Genomic DNA, 16,638 nt, shown 5'->3' with positions numbered 1-16,638 from the left:
AAGGATATGGTCACCCAAGGTGACTTTTTTTTGGTAGGTTAATAACTTCTCCCCAGAACTTTTATAAGAAAAGTATTGGGGCAAGATAGGAGAATTTGTTCTTTGATATTAGGGGTTAAATGGTTATATACTTTATAAATAACACCAGAAATCTTCATTGATAACATTCACAAAGAACTCTCGATAATCATTTTGAATCTATAGATAACATCCATGTTTGTATAATAACAGTTTTTTGGTGCTTCTGTTTAGTGGTGTGAGGAGCATCCATATTGCACTGGCCGACTTAAGTTGAGTGATTTTCTAGTGAAACCCATGCAGAGAGTTACAAAATATCCTCTACTTTTGAAAGCAATTTACAACAAAACACTTGATGATGATGTGAAGGGACATCTGGCAAGAATGGTTAGTAGAACTTATTTGATCAAGTGGAAAATGTAATTTTATCAGAAGTAATCAACTGTTGTACTCTATCAAAACAGCAAATAAGGCATTACCAGAGCTGCAGATAAGTTATTGTTAATATTATCATCATTCATTAATATTGAAGTTGTTGTGAACTATGGTACTAAGGTACTATCTAAACACAGGGAAGTGTGGTTTCAGAGCTGCAGGCAGTGAGGGTCATTGGACTATGGCCAACAAAAATTTGCCGTCTCCAATGAAAACCAAACTAGGGGCAGTCATAATGCTTGCACAAATATCTCAATCCACTGACTGGTATTGGAAATTTAATAAGAGTCCACCGTGAGTACTGTTTTACTTACCAGAGAGTGGCAGAAACATGTAAGTTGAAGGCATGTCCTTTGAGGACAATAGTATCACATAATATTATTAATAATATTAGTATTGCAGCCCTGAAAGTCATTATTTTTAATGTAGTATTCAGATCTCATGGCTATAATTATTTTGTTTTTATTTGTCTATCAGCGTGACAGAGTAGAAGCATTTGTGAGTAAAGTCAATGGAGCCATGCGAGTGCGACATGAGTTGGAGAAACTGAAGGCCACAGCAGACAGAATCCAGAACAACTACAATGTAGTTGAGGCCGTGAATGAGGAGATGGACAAGGTAAGCATGATATAATTTGTATCATCCTTGTCCCCTCACACTGTAACCCATGTTGACACCTCAAACATGGCTGCACTGTACGTTCACTGGGCATAACGTTCAGCCATTAAATGTGACTCTATCTTTTGAGTTTTTTGATGAAATACTCAAGTGTGACCATTCAAATGAAAACCAGTGAGCAGTTACTGTACTTTGGTGGGTGCTTTTTATTGAACTGTAGAATGTGTTTCTAGCATCTGAATCTTTTAATTTAAAGTCTGAAATGTAAAAATTAATGAAGTAAAGCTTGAAGTGATATATAGTGGTGGATGGTGTCATTTGTCAGTGATGGACACTTTGTTTGTGAGTTGGTCTTTCATGGGAATTTAAGTATTAATAATTTCTATACCAAACAGAACAGGACTGATTGTGTGGGCTCTAAGGTTTCTTTCTTTTCACTACAGATCCTCCAAGATTACAGTTCATATGACCTAATGAGGCCTATGCCTGGATTGACAAATGATGAACATCGCAGCGTCATTCACGAGGGTCCACTAAGACTCCTTGAAAAGCAGGGGAAGGTAATAATACCTTCATGTGTTTATCACCTCCTTTGCTTTTATGTCATACAAATGTTTTGCCTTTAGGTGGTTTTCATTCAGCATTTCAATAATCAGGCAATTTGGAATTAATTTTAGTTGTAGAGGGAGGAAAACTGTACAAAGCTTTCAGAATTGTCCAGAAAAATGGGAAAACCAGTCACAAAATTTGAATAAGATTAGAGTTAAAGCTGTTTTCATGAATGGAAAATAACTAATTCCTTTTGTTTCTATTCATGTTAGATGGATGTTTACGTCTTTCTTTTCACTGATTTACTTCTGATCACCAAAGCAAAGAAAGGAGGAGATAAGTTTAAAGTTATTAAACCGGTGAGTTTGTTTGGTTGGTTCCATTCTCAAGGGCTTGAAATGTTTACCTGTTAAGCATGACTTAACTTCCAGCTAGGCTACACTTGGGCTGTGTTAAATAATACTCTGATTTGTCAAAGTCATGCCACAGTATGGAGTAACAGATTTTAACTTTTCCCTGCAGGATTATAAACATTTTCATTTCAGTTTAATCATGAATCTGTGGCTGTTAAGGCCCTGTCTATACATCGCTGTGTTTGTTTGAAAACACAATCTTTTCTTAGTTTACAAATTGGCCTTCTGTTTACTTATATCTATGGAAAGTAGTCACCAAAAATGCACCTTTGCAAAAACACCCTTTGAAGTGGAGATTTTTGAAATGCTGTTTTTGTGTGGACACCTGAAAACAGAACTTTCCAAAAAATTAATGATAACAGTTGTAGCGGCGTCAGCTCCGTTGTCGGAGAGATCCGTGAAAGTCAAAGAAAACTAAATGACCCACAGGTTCCACAAGGCTGAGAGGTTTATTGTGCCAACTCTTACAGCAATCCTGTGTGGTAGGACGTGTTGGGGCGAACGCTGTAGTAGGTTCTGAGTTAAACAGCAATAGTTGATCCCGTGGTTCCCGTCGAATTTTTGTGAGCCTTATGGAAAATTAGACACATTTTCACGGTATAAAAGCTAAGGACACGTGACCACTAGCGGAAAATCCTTGTGACGTGTTGCGGTTACAATAGGCAAAATATCTAAAAATACTAGGAAACAAACTAAGGCACGCGGGTGCCGTTACAACAGTTATGAAGACACTTCTTACCCAGTGATCACATTTATCACCCTATTCTAGCACCTCTCTGTCTCTGTCTATGATGAGTTCCTTTTAATACGGTTTTCTGATGTGCAGTACATGGTACACGTTCTGTTCTGTTGTACATGATTATTAATTAGCACCATATACTTTGTTGTTAGCCTCTGCAAGTTGACAAGCTTTCTCTGAGCAATTCAAAGGATCAAGGTAAATTTCACCTTTTTTCACATTTTGATAAATAAAACTGGAGTCAGTGGGAATATCATTTGAATTGTTTGTCAGCTGCATTTTATTTCTCAGTGGTTATCTAGCAGTGTTGAAAATTACTTGACTTGCTTGAAAGCGCCATGGTGTCACTCTCACTCTCCCTGCCCTTTTTAAGTCATATTACACAAAGGTGGAAGAGACATTTTGGAAGCTTACTAGATTAACATATTTCTGTGTTTGTTTTCAGGAACCTTTCTGCTCATTTATGTTAATGAATATAACATAGCAGTTCAAGCATTTGCTCTCCAGGGAACTGTTGCTGATCAGATGCTGTGGATAGAGGCAATAAAAAAGGCTCAGGTATGAAAAACTGAGTTTGAGCAATGAGAGGTGGCTGTATTTTGACAAGCAATGTTTGTCAGTAACAACAGCAACACCAAGGTTTTATTAGCTGATTACATGGAATCTTTGAACTTTTTTTCAGTTGGTTGACTTGAAAAATCTACTTTGTCTTTCTGATGTGATTTCTTTGCGTGTTTCAGAAACTGTTCATGATAGCCAAACTGGGACAAGGCCCTTCAAACATGATGCAGATGCAGGGTGCAATGGACACTGACCTTGTGAGTCCTTCGTTTCTGGTTACACCTGGTGGTCAATCTCCAGCATTTCCACGCGACAAGCGTCGTAGATCTTCAGCATCATCAATTATTGATGATGCCTCGCTGGACTCTGACTCAGATGAAGAGTCGGGTATAGCTTTAATGACTTTGAATCCCCGCACACGTTCAGACTCTGTTCAAACGGCTAGCAGTTCGCAATCATCAGAGAACAAGGGAAAAGATGTTGAGGCTGAGGAGAAAGAAGAGTTGGTGCAGCAGCAGCCGCAGTTGCAAACAGATCGCATTCCACCACCAGAAGAGGAACCCCAAGAAGGAGCAATGGCTATGCTGAGATCAGAATCACTTGGAAAGATCTCGCGGTCGTCCTCTGCACCACTGAAGGAACGGCCACGTGCAGTTGATTCTAGTTCTTTATCACGATCCTCCTCAGCTCCTCAAGGGCCTACGCCTGGGCAAGTGTTGAGTCTGAGAGAGGGGATTATCATGAAAAGAAGAGAAGAGGAGGAAGACGGTTCAGTTTCATCATCTTCTGCATCTTTACACAACTCTGCTGGTGATCCAGATATGCCATCTCCATCGTCTCAAAAGTTTTCTATTGACTTTCCATCCCTTCCTCCACCAGAACCACTTGAAACTGACACTAGAACTGAACCACAATCCCCAGATCAACAATCTAACTCAGAACAATGTGAATCTTTATCTGACCAAGACACTTATCAGCTTTCACCTTCTCCTGATGAAACAATTTCCTCCCCTGTGGATGATTATGAGCATGAACACAGTGAACCAGATCAAGAACTTGACGAGAAATCTCTCAACGGGTCTGAAGAAGATGCCTCTCTCACTGTAGAGTCAGAAGAAAATCTTCCTGTCCCGCAGTTGGGCCAAACACCAGGGTTTCAAGCATTGCAGAGCTTATCGGACTCACTTGAAACAACAATGAAAGGCAATGAACCTGTAAAACAAACTCCACATATTAAATCACACCTTATTGCACAGCATAAAATCCAGTCAGCCATTACTCAACCAGAGCAACCACGGAAACGAATATCCTTACCGCGGAGAACTTCACCAGTTGTGTCCCGGAAAACCAAACCTAAGGTTTCAGTAAGAGGGCCTAATAAAGATGATCAGGACATCAGCGGAATATTACAGAAAATTCGGGATGCATCACAAGCGTCCAATGCTTCAACTGGTGAAGGGTCACCTTCTAGCAGTCTAGAACGTGGCTGCAAATTAGGGAAAATAACCAATCGATCTTCCGAGTCATTTCCACGATCTCCAGTGAAGCCTGATAAATCACACTATCCTGTTGGTTTGGATTTGATAGAGACTCGGGACAAGAAAGAGAGGTCTTCACTGGGAGCTAGTCCCTCATTTTTAGGTTCCCGAAAAAAGAGCATGTCTCTATCGGATCTTTTAAGCATTGGAAGAGACTTGACTAGCAGCAGGAAAGAAAAGGACAACAAAAGGGATGAGCTTCAATCCAAGGCCTTGGAGCCATTAAGCCCACTAAGTCCATCAACTGATGAGGAAGCTGCATCGCCTCACGATAAAAACGAAAATAAAAAAGAAGAAAAAAAGTCGAGATTCAGCAGACTTAGAAGAAAGTCAAGCCGTACCGAAATGAAAGATGGAATTGCATCTGGTCCTAATATTGATCCCAAAAGGGCCTCCAGACATTTCTTTAAGGAGTCATTAATGCTGGAATCCTCGTAAGTAATGTTTTGTTGCACAGACAAATTTACTATCTTGTAGCATGATCTGGGCAGTTCCAAACTCCTGAAATTTGAGCAGTTTTGTAATTTTAATCTTTGATCAGAGCAGGTAGTACTGCAAACTGAAATTATGTACCTGAAACACCGTGTAATCATTTTTCATTTGGCCTTCCCTGATTTCAAACCTTATCAGAAGTTCAGAACTCTACCGAGGACTGCATTTTACTCTACTGTCAACCACCAAAGAAACCAATCCCCGGGGGAATCAAAAAAATTCAATAAGTGGAGTCCAAAGGGTCATATGCATGATTTTAGTTAATTAGTAGCCTTCAATCCATTTTCTGTTTCTTGTTTGAGGTTGGCATGGTTATTGTCACCCCTTTTATGATTGACAGTAATGTGAAATGCAATCTTACGCATTGAGCTTTTGAATGCTTGAAAGGTTCTTTTGTAGTATTTCCTCCTTCGTTTGGTGGTGGCCAGATCTCTGCATTCCTTATTTACACTTGCACTGAAATATACTTACATCTTAATGTAGATGCATGTTATACTAATATAATCACTTTAATTTACAATAGAGGTTTTAGAATTTGTTGAAATTTCGTCTGTCCCTTCTGTACATTTTAATATTGCTTACAGTCATGTTCCTCTTAATAATATTAATTTTTCTGATTTGTTACCAAACATTCTAACTTCTACCTCATTTCAAGTTACTGCAAATTAGAAATCACAAACAATTACACTGCCAACCAGTTCAAACATTGAATAAGTTTAGATGGCTTTTATGTAAATACTCTGTGATGGGGGAAAGAGTAGGGTAATGTTTGACTCATTTACTTTCAGAATTTATGATTTTCTAAAATCAGCTCTTTATTTTCTCAAAATGAACTCCATTAGGCAGTTTAAGCCCGTTTACACACTCTACCTCTCTTGCACCTTACCAAGAGGAACAGTTGCTGCAGTGTTGTGCAGTAAGCTTACCTGCAACTTGCCTTAACTAATTCAAATCTGCCAAACAAAATTGGTTGACATGGCATTCCACTGCCAGCCAACTGTGATGCTTAAAAACAGGGCTTAATCTCCTAAGAGTTGCCAAGTCTGACTTTTCCTTGTTACAGTTTCATGTGCTGACTCAACGGCAAGATTTTAAATGACTCACAATTTAAATTGACTATTATGGGGAAAACATTTTTAAGAATTCTTGTTGTTTCTCCCAAAGTCTCTCTTAAGGTAAAATTATATATTTTATGTAGAAGACAGTGATGAGAATATCGATTTTGGTAATAGAGAGCGTATCAAAACTTGCAAAACAATGTTTGAACTGAGTGGCTAGTGCACCGCCATGCACTCACTTTATTACACTAGACATTCACACTTCACCTTTGTCTCAACTCCATTATTTGTGTTTAAGTGACACTTTAAGTCATGGTCATTTTTGTCTTGGTGTGTTTGAGTGATAAATCTGTTTGCTTCCTTAACTGTGTTACTTAATGAAACCAATTTGTAATGGCGAAATATGAAAAAGTGATGAAATTTATTAACACTCTATCTGTGTAAATATTATCTGTGCCATGAAATGTCAAGTAAGGCTAATGAACTTTAAAGTTACCACCTAACAGGCATTTGTTTGACAACTGTTTCTGTTTTTTTTTTTTTTATTCTGAAGTAAAGAAAATTGATCGGGAGTTAAATATGTAACAACTTAAGGCAATGAATTAATCCAGAAAGTGTGTTTCATCAGATATCCAGCATTGAGAATTTTTCGGACAAAATTGAAGGTGCGAGATATCCTGATGAAAGACTTTATCAAAGGTTTGATATACAGTGAAATGGCGATTTTTCAAACCTCCTAGAGAAACTGAATTTGGTTCAAAAAATTGGAAGTTCCAAAAATTGGAGGTAAAATCTTACCAAAGCAAATCCAAATTTTTGGTTTAAAGAATTGGGAGTTTCAGGAAATCAAGGGTTTGAATAATCAAGATTCCACTCTATCTTAAATAGGAAGAGAGGGTAGAAATGATTTTCTTTGTTGAAACTTAATTCGTACATTATTAACGCGTTTAAATTTTTTTGCTAACATTGACAAAAACCGGTATTTGGTTGCATCTTATTAACATCTTTTGTGTAACAGTCAATTTAATACAACTGACACTAATTATTTATTATTTTGTTATTAATCAATCAATAATATTTAATGTTTTGGGTATAAAATAGTACTAAATCCTAATTTATTGAACTGTCTTTCTGTTTAAGTAATCTGAGAATTAATAATCTGTACAGTTGTTACCACTAACGTTTTATGAAAACAAGTTGTAAAAAGTAATTCTTTACTGAAGACATAACCATTCGTTTTTTTAATATTGTAACATAATTAATTTTATTATAGAGAAACACTTTGTCCCCACAGTAAACGTTTTTGGATAAATTTTTGTATTTAATGATTAACATATAACAATAAACTTCAAGTTTGCTTTTTTACAATGTTGATTACTGTTTGAATTGAGGTGATGTTGTAACACTGTGTCTTGAGTCATGAAATGATTCATGTTTGGCCTGGCAATGAAGTCTTTTCCTCAACAATCTTGCCATCTCCAAGATCATAATAATTGATGACAGTTAAGTAGTGGTGGCTTTTGTATTTTCATTTCATGTCATTCTGACCTATCACCATCTTGTATAACTGACTGCTTTAAATTTACCTTCATCAAATTCTCTTCCTTGTGCAGCTTTACTAACTTACATGTGCCATTGATCAAAGTTAAAACAATGGTGGAGAATGATTAAAAGTGAAAAAGATTGAACTAATATGTTTCAGTGCCATGCTTAAACCTTCAAACTAATCAATCAAATTGTTGTTATTTTAAACTTACTGCTTGAAAGTTAAACACTCTAAAGTTCTTGTGACATTCAATCTGTTTGATTCCCTAAAATTTTTCTAAATGTCAACAGCATTAAATTGAAATTAAAATAAATCACTGCATGCATCGTGAGGTTGGCAGAAAGAATCCTGTAATTTTGCCTTTTTATGTTTCCATTCAAGCACTTAAGTAGAGTGCATTTCACACTAAGCACATAGTTTGTATCTTACTGTCCAAATGTAGCACTATTCTGATCACCCTGTAACAATAAGACTGATTTTATTGAAATTTGAAGTGTTGGCCATTTCTCATTGCGTTGATTTGAAGCCTCCAGCTTTGACGCAGTGGCAATTCTGAGTGTTGCAATTTATCACACGCACCTTTACCATGAAAATCATAAGAGAGGTGAAATGGTTTTCTGAGATTTGAAGTTGAGGTGATTATTCTTATCATGTGGTTCTTATTTTGCTCAGGTGCCTCTGTGAGGTTTCTTATGGGGAAGGGGGAGGGGGAGGGGGAAGTGGGGTGGGAGGGGAGGGCGTGCAGGGAGGCTCTGCCCAGAGGTTCAACCCCTCACCCTTCATATAACTGATAATGTTTGACCAGATCAGACCCCTTTCATGTAAATAATACAAAAATCATACCCATTTCTTTCATCCCAACAATAAGCCAAAAACAAAAGAATGTCTTTTACTTTGTTGGTTCGGCAGTCCAACAATTTCTGCAAGAAATTTCATTTAGTTTTGCAGCTTTTTCTATTGACTGGATTTAATGGCTACCCTTTCATCTCAAAGTACACTTTTTTAACCCTTTAAAGTATGAAGGGTGCACTGGATTGTTTGTATTCTGTAATAAGAATACAGACAATCATAACTAAAACTCCATCATAAGGGGGTTTTTGAACATCCAAAATACAAAATGGGTCTTTAGTATTGTATGCAAGCAAACTTTTGCAGATACATCTTCCCAAAGTAACCATAAATGAGAAATTTAGAGGACATTCCATTTAGTCTTATCCAGGCTATAGTCAATCAAATGTGGCCTAACATGTTAAATTTTGCCACCCTTTTCCTTTCCTAAGTGGGTGAAACTAGCACCTCTATCAGGTGGAGCCTCCCTGGAGCTGACTATGTGGAGTTCCCTCCGCCCCCTCCCCAATTTATTTGGTGGAGAAGTTAAATTTAAAAACATGAATGAATTTCAACTTGAACAATGCAGTCATGTATTAACATGCCTTGTGTACAAAGGCATATCATACGACATCAATTGAGAAGGTCTTTGAAATTTTGTTTGATGAGATGCAGCTGAGATTTTCAGTCCATTTAACAGTCAAAAACTTCATTTTTACCAACTGCATTCAAAATTGTAATCGCATGATAACAGTCACCTCAAATTGAAATCCAGTTCTGTTTTACCTCTTTTGTTTTTCATAGTGGTACTCACAGGTAACACTGGCACAGTCAAAATGCACAGTTATACATGATCTGGACAATCTAAAAAGCCATGTTATGTTCTAGGTACAAGTGCTAACCCTGAAATTCGTCGAAGCATACAGACGCAGGTATTTGAGTGTGTGAATACAAGCAGTTTACAAGCTTGTACTTTATCTTTTTTGTGTGTGAAAGAAACTTAAAACAAAGCCAGGCTTCCCGCGGCAAATGCATTTTTAATATGAAATGGATAAGCAAGCGATATGCCTTCTAATGAGAGTGAAGCAGTAGCTTTTGCTGCAGTATGAAACCAAGCAGCCGCAGCAAACAGCAAAGCTAGTTAATCAGTGGTTATTTAATATAATACCTACTTGGTTGAACAGTTACTAAATAAAACTAATTTGATTAACGTGTGCTATATTATAATTAATTTATAATAATATTATATTTATCATTAAGAGGTTTTTTAGTATTAATGATGATAATAATAATAAATTGATAATAATATTTTAATAATATATTCATACTGATAATAATAATAATTAGGGAATTTACTTTAGAAGATTCTACAAATAATTTTTAACAAATTAACCTGACATGATAGAGGTAGAAATGTGTGTTACCTGTCTTCTTCACTCAAATGTGTCATTGTTTGTGTTCTTTCAAAATCCTTATCCAGTGAACTCTTTGGGGACGACCTTACTGCCAAAATAATATTAGTAATAATATTTCTTTTGTGTGGGAACAACTGACTTTTCAAGCATAAATTTCTCACGTAAATTTAACCACTGTTTTTAACTCAATCTGTTTTTTTTTTTCCAATCAATTTTTGCTTGCATATGCAGAGGTAGCCTCTCTTGCAGATGCTTTTTGGCATGTCACACAATCTTTCCTTCCCAATGAGACATCTGCTGAAATGATGGGCAATTGACGTAGTTGTTGGGGAGGAAAGATTACATGACACGCAAAAAGGTGACTGTGGCGAATTTTTGTCACATAATGGAAGCATGATTTTATGTAATGTATTATACACACGAGGAAGAGTATTTCATGCAATTTCCAAACACCCAGAACTTCGAGGCATTTGGAAATTAGATGAAACACTCTTTTGAGTGTTTGATATAGCCTCTCAAACTATCAATAATTCTTGGAGAAAATCAAAGCAAAAGTTTACCAAATTTTGTGAAAATTAAGATCACATTTCCAAACCTCCTTCATGTTAGGGCTTCCCTTTGTTTTCTCGTCAGGAATTATTAATGAGTTTGAGAAGCTCATTGGTAGATTACTTAGATTAAATCCCTTCTCTCCTAAGATCTGTCGAATGCATAATCATTTTGCTTTCATACCATCCTTTTGATTGTACTTGCGGGATATTATACACTCGATGGATCTTACATTTAGGCAATCTCAAATATTAGGTATACAAGCCAGAACAGAAAGCCTCCAATAGCACAACTTGCAATTAGCGTCACATTTTTAATCACAGAATTAAACGAAAAGAAACGAGTTCATAAATGAAGTAGTTTCGTGAAAGTGTGACATTTCGAAGATTTCTGCTGTAATTTCAGAGGAAAATCTAGAAGTTTGAATTTTATGATTTTTACAAAGAAATGTATGGCCTGTGAGCCATACAGTGCGCTGGAGGGTAGGATAAAAAATGACAAGAGGAGGTAGAATTTGATATTTATTTACAGTATGTGATATTAATCGTGTTTTCCTTTGTTCTTTTTATTTTTCAGGGAGTATGTATAAAGGTCACTGCAATGGATTGAATGTTGAGAATTTCTAGAATGTTTTTTTTAGAAAATTGTATCTTTTATTTTCCTTGAGATCTGTTAATCTTTTTCAATCTGTTCACCCAGACGCGTTGAAATTGTTTTAGACGTCCAAAGGGCAATGCCAAAAAAAAAGTCAACAACAAAAATAGCAACGACAGGCTTGTTTCTCGAGCTATAGTAGGTCACCTTTCATGGCAATTTTGGGGTCACATTCCATTGTAACGGGGAGTATAGTTGCTACAAGTTTGTTCTCAAACTGGACTGAGTCGTGGGTGTACACCCAATTGGTTTGTCCCTGTCCGGTTTGAGGCAGACAGTACCTATACCCCTCCCCCTTTTCCCTTCAAGCCATGTCTTTTTGCCAGAATGAGTCGTGGGCTAAAGTCCCAATCGGCCAAATAGGCCCTGTCTGGGAAAGGACGTGGCCTGGAGGAACAGGGATAGATGTTGAAGTTACCCCCCCCCCCCCCAAAAAAAAAAAAAAAAAAAAAAAATTGGCCTCAATGATACCTTGTCACCCTATTACTATTGCCCTTTGGACAGTATGGGAGGTTACACTGTGTGAAAATATCATTCATTGCATTTTGTAAATAGTAGTTACAAATTTTTTAGCTTGCATTCAACAGTGGATGTTAATGTGTAGTCAGATTTTTTTTTATTTATTGAATTTTTTTTTTACAAATGCGATTTGAAATGAGCCTGACTTGAGTGTACAGCGATTGTCCGTTTTTTTGTAAAAATAAATAGTGGACGTAAAAATTCATGAATATGTTGTGTGTTTTCCCTTACTTGTAAACTTGTAAATAGTAAAGCATTTCTATAGCGCCTACTCCATCAATATTTCTAGGCCCCTGACAGCCATTTGTCGCTTGTTATATTATCTCCTGTTGTCAAACGTAGATTAAACACGGTAATGCGGCACTAAGTCTCAAGTTACTGGATGAAAATAGGATATTTTCCAAATGAACTGTGCAAAACAAAACAACAACAAGAAGTGTGCAATAAGCTTTACGAGCCATCTTGGGAGAGCTACTGGAGCAGTCACCTTTGTTTCCTTGAGACCTAACATGTCCTCTAAGACGAAGACGAAGCCATGCACTGCACAAAACAAAATAAATAACTATAAAAGAAAATGATTGCAAAAGCAAAATAAAGATGAGATGCGAAAATTACCTTTAAAATCAGTCCTGGACTCTCAAACTTAATAAACACTTGATCGCAAATTCAAATACCCGTCGACAATTTGACAAGGACATGACATGGGACATGAATGAAACGCTTCTTTTCCTACTGGCGATGTCTTCGGGCGACTTGTCAGCCTTAATATCAAAATGGCTGAAAAAAAAAAAAAGAGAAAAATACAGCCAACAGCGGTACCTCTGGACACTTTGCCGGAGCGTTGTACCATGACGATGCACCACGAGATTTCGGCCCGCGGTTCGCTTATGCCAGCTGGAGATGGTTCCGTGATGCTTTCCGATACCTTGTCCCCGACAAGACAGTGAGGGAGAGAAAAGTCGGCCCCTAGACCATATGAGACAGATCCCTTTCGTTGGCACCTCAGTTCCACCTTACTGACTTAAACTGAGATTCAGCCTTGTATATATATGACGATGTAGTCATTTTGTCTTCCATTTGGTACGTTTTGAGGTTTGAGCATGCGCACGGGCTAAAACGATATAAGGAAGGATGTCTCGTAATCTAACGTCAAACGACCTGTAGTCTTGGAGGTACCGCTAGTCTTGGACTCCTTTTACCTTACTTCATTCTTACAATTCTTATTACCGTTTCCCCGAAAACGCTTGCTCCTTCAATGGACCTTTCGCCTCTTGATGTCTGGTGACATTTATCGTAACCCTGGACCGGTTTCTGCTTCGACTGCTGGTAAGATCAATTGCTTCGTTATGAATGCCAGAAGCTTAAAAAGTTATCACGAAGACAGCACAACAAACAGGCAATCCGTGTGTAACCTCCATCGCTTCTAGGACCTGGTGTACGCCGAAAACTCTGACGTTATATTCGTCAATGAGACATGGTTGAACCAAAATATCAGCAACTCTGAAATATTGCATTCTGGCTTAAAAATGTATAGGAGGGATTGGTCTGATCGAGGTGGTGGTGGAGTTCTTATCGCAATCAAAACAGCCTCCTTCAAAGCTGTCAAAGAATTTAAACCTGAATCGGAAGCCGAGCTGCAACACCTTGAGATCATTTTTGCCAAAATTACTACGCTTACTGGTCAAAGAATTTTATTCTGTTTTTGCTATAGGTGATCCAATGAAGACCCAAGTTGGATGGATATATTCGATAATTTTCGGGGTGAAGTTTGCACAACCTCAGATCTATATTTTTGACAATGAAAACAACAAAAAGGTTTCTCTTGAACGTAAAAACTTCATTAAATATCTTGGATTGTTAATTGATGAAAATTTATCCTGGAAGACAAATATTAATTCTGTTCCAACAAAAGTAAGTAAGACAATTGGGCTGATCACAAGGTTACGACATATTGTTCCTTCTTGCACACTTTTGAATATTTATCAGTCTCTAATCGTACCTTACATAACTTATGGTCTCATTTCTTGGGGCAATGCATGTAAAACCTTCCTTGATCAAATTCATGTTCTTCAAAAGCGCGCATTGCGGCTAATATATTTTGCTGAAACAAACGACCATGCCATACCTTTTTTTGTTAAAGCAAAAATAAAAAGTCTTAAAAGTCTTGCTCGGTGGCAGTGAAGAGTGGGTATTTTTTTTTCCCAGGAACGTTAAATCATAACCAAGATTGATGATGAGGGACACTCAGCTAGTGTTTAGTGCAATATACGATTAATTTTCTCTAAAAGGGTCGTTGGGTACTCCTGTTTCATAAGGACGGTGTCCTGAAAAAAGAGGCAAACGTCCTCACCTCAAATTCAAGTTTGCCAAACAAAAAGGGTCAGCTTTTAAAAGACAGTTTAGACGTTGTTTAACAAAACCACGTTTTAAGTCATTTTCAATTTTGCCAACAGTCATGGCTAAACATTGTCTGCTGCTGATGGTTATAAGAAGCCCTGCGTCCCAGTCTAGGAACCTATTTATCTTATAGACAGATTTAGAGGCCCACTGATTGTCTTAAACCACGGCCTAAATTAGACTCTGTTTAAATAACTGGCCCAAAGAGTTAAAAAAAAAAAAACCCCACTCGTTGTCGGCGAGAGATTTTCGCGCGCATTGCACTGTCAGCTGTGTCTACCCATAGTTCCCCGCAGTACTTGACTTGTTAGTGTCTAGATGCATTGTAGGTAATATCCACTGTAAATCGGCAGGTCTATTCCGGGGGTGAGGGGTGGGGGGTGAGGGGTGGGGGGTGAGGGGTGAGGGGTAGGGGGTGGGGGGTGAGGGGTGAGGGGTGAGGGGTGAGGGGTGAGGGGTGGGGGGTGGGGGGGTGAGGGGTGAGGGGTGGGGGGTGGGGGGTGAGGGGTGAGGGGTGAGGGGTGGGGGGTGAGGGGTGAGGGGTGAGCCAATTGTTCGAAACGAATTCTAGTCTGAAATGTCAGCCATCTCTTCTCTTTAACCCACAGGGGGTTATGGGGAGGAGACAGCTGACATTTCAGACTATAACAATTCAAGATTCAAGACTGTAGTTTCTTTCCCCTATTTAACTGAGATCTGAGACGCATTTAATACCCGACATTCACTAATGGAGTGTATTGTAACGTGGTACATGTGACACTGATAAGTTTCCTGAGAACTATAATTTTTACATTGTTGCTAATTTATTTGAATTTAATCAGTGATTTAAGTCACCCACTATCTTAGGTGCTAAAACAAAATGGGTTCCATAGCAGCCCAGAAACCCCTTTCCCTTTGTCATACTGTCTCCATATGTGACCCTCCACGCGAAAAGAGGGCTTATGGATTTCAATCCAAATAGTGAATTTTTTTCACGGTCACGGCGCGTGTATTTGAAACTTCACACTGTGAGGTGGAAATTTCACGCCGTGTTCACGCTATTCCGAAACGTTTTCACTCTGGGAGTGAATGTGAAGACTGGGAAATAAATTCACGCCGCCCGGTCACGCCGTGAAAGTAAAATTATAAAGGAGTGAAATATTTCACGCCGTGAAATGTAAACCTCGCCGTGAAACTTTTCAATGGCGTCAGAGTTTTACTAGGATCCGGTTACGTATCGCGGCGAGTTTAATAAACAAAATGCCCCAGTAAACATACCGTATTTACTCGAATAAGCGCCGCGGCGCTTATTTAATTTTTCGTATCTCCTGTGCGGCGCTTATTCGAGGGCGGCGCTTATTTGAGGGCGGCGCTTATTAAAATGCTCATACCACAAAGCCAAAACATTTTGATTGTACAGGAAAAACGCTGACAATCTCCTTACTGCAACAGTTACAGGGAAGAGAAAGAGGGAGGTTGGGCTTGTCGTACCGGCGAAGTTTACAGCCTTCACGCAAGAACTGAAGAACGTGAACATTTTGAAGAGAGAACTGAACGAAAGAGTATCAAGATATACTCACTTCGAACTGAAAAACATCACTATTAATGAAAATAAATTCCCATTGCTGGCTTAGAACCGCATTGCAGCGATTACAGTGTATTTTTATCATCTTATGGAAATACTCGAATAAGCGCCGCACCAGAGCTGCGGCGCTTAATCGAGGGCGGCGCTTATTAACCATTCCACTCCATGTGCGGCGCTTAATCGAGGGCGGCGCTTATTCGGGGGCGGCGCTTAATCGAGTAAATACGGTACTTCTGAAGTATTATAAAGCTTAATCCATTATTTACGCCAAAATTTCACAAATAAAACACAATATCCTTAATAATAGTGTTTTGCTTTTGTTCAGCCAGGTCAACTTTCAAGTCAACTTAAGAACGTGTTTTGTGATCATTTGCATGAAATCAACATCTTGTGATAATGTTTTCAACAGCCTGTCAAAGTTCATTATTCCATTGGTTGGTTTATCGGTAGCCTGAGAAATGAGGCGCCTCTTATCGCGCTTTAGTATGAATGAGACGCGGTTGTTGGCAGACGTAGTATCTCAGAACTATAAACCTGTGATCAGGCTCTCAGTCTTGGTATTTTAAAAACCATTCCTGCAAAAATTTAGCGAGCGACCGCGTAAAAATAAATAAGAGCACTGCTAAAATTGGGCCTTATCACAGGTTTAATGGGGAAACCGACTGAACTTCTGTCAAGGGACATTTAAACTCACCCCAGTTAAACTCACCCCCACCCCCACCCCTCACCCCTCACCCCCCACCCC

At 38.3% G+C, this 16,638-nt stretch overlaps 2 protein-coding genes across 5 annotated transcripts in view; one reads left to right on the top strand and one right to left on the bottom strand.

The window, feature by feature from the left end:
- LOC146484520 (uncharacterized) overlaps positions 1-11,396 on the top strand; it is a 47,138-nt gene extending 35,742 nt beyond the window's left edge. For 3 of the 4 annotated variants that reach the window (XM_085104590.1, XM_085104588.1, XM_085104591.1), the window contains exons 18-25: positions 253-405; positions 931-1,071; positions 1,515-1,631; positions 1,893-1,979; positions 2,925-2,970; positions 3,218-3,330; positions 3,513-5,305; positions 11,336-11,396. In XM_085104590.1, coding sequence (XP_084960716.1) covers positions 253-405; positions 931-1,071; positions 1,515-1,631; positions 1,893-1,979; positions 2,925-2,970; positions 3,218-3,330; positions 3,513-5,305; positions 11,336-11,348 — 2,463 coding nt within the window. In that variant the 3' untranslated portion in view covers positions 11,349-11,396. Of the gene's footprint in view, positions 1-252; positions 406-930; positions 1,072-1,514; positions 1,632-1,892; positions 1,980-2,924; positions 2,971-3,217; positions 3,331-3,512; positions 5,306-9,683; positions 9,728-11,335 lie in introns of all 4 variants that reach the window. The other variant, XM_085104589.1, reaches the window with a different exon arrangement.
- LOC146484509 (uncharacterized) overlaps positions 1-16,638 on the bottom strand; it is a 278,821-nt gene that overhangs the window by 68,757 nt on the left and 193,426 nt on the right. The window lies entirely within an intron of this gene.

This window comes from Pavona decussata, unplaced genomic scaffold, assembly GCF_977016875.1.
Source record: "Pavona decussata unplaced genomic scaffold, jaPavDecu1.1 SCAFFOLD_32, whole genome shotgun sequence".
In the NCBI taxonomy this organism is placed as follows: Eukaryota; Metazoa; Cnidaria; class Anthozoa; order Scleractinia; family Agariciidae; genus Pavona; species Pavona decussata.
This window is presented reverse-complemented; position numbering and strand designations above follow the sequence as displayed.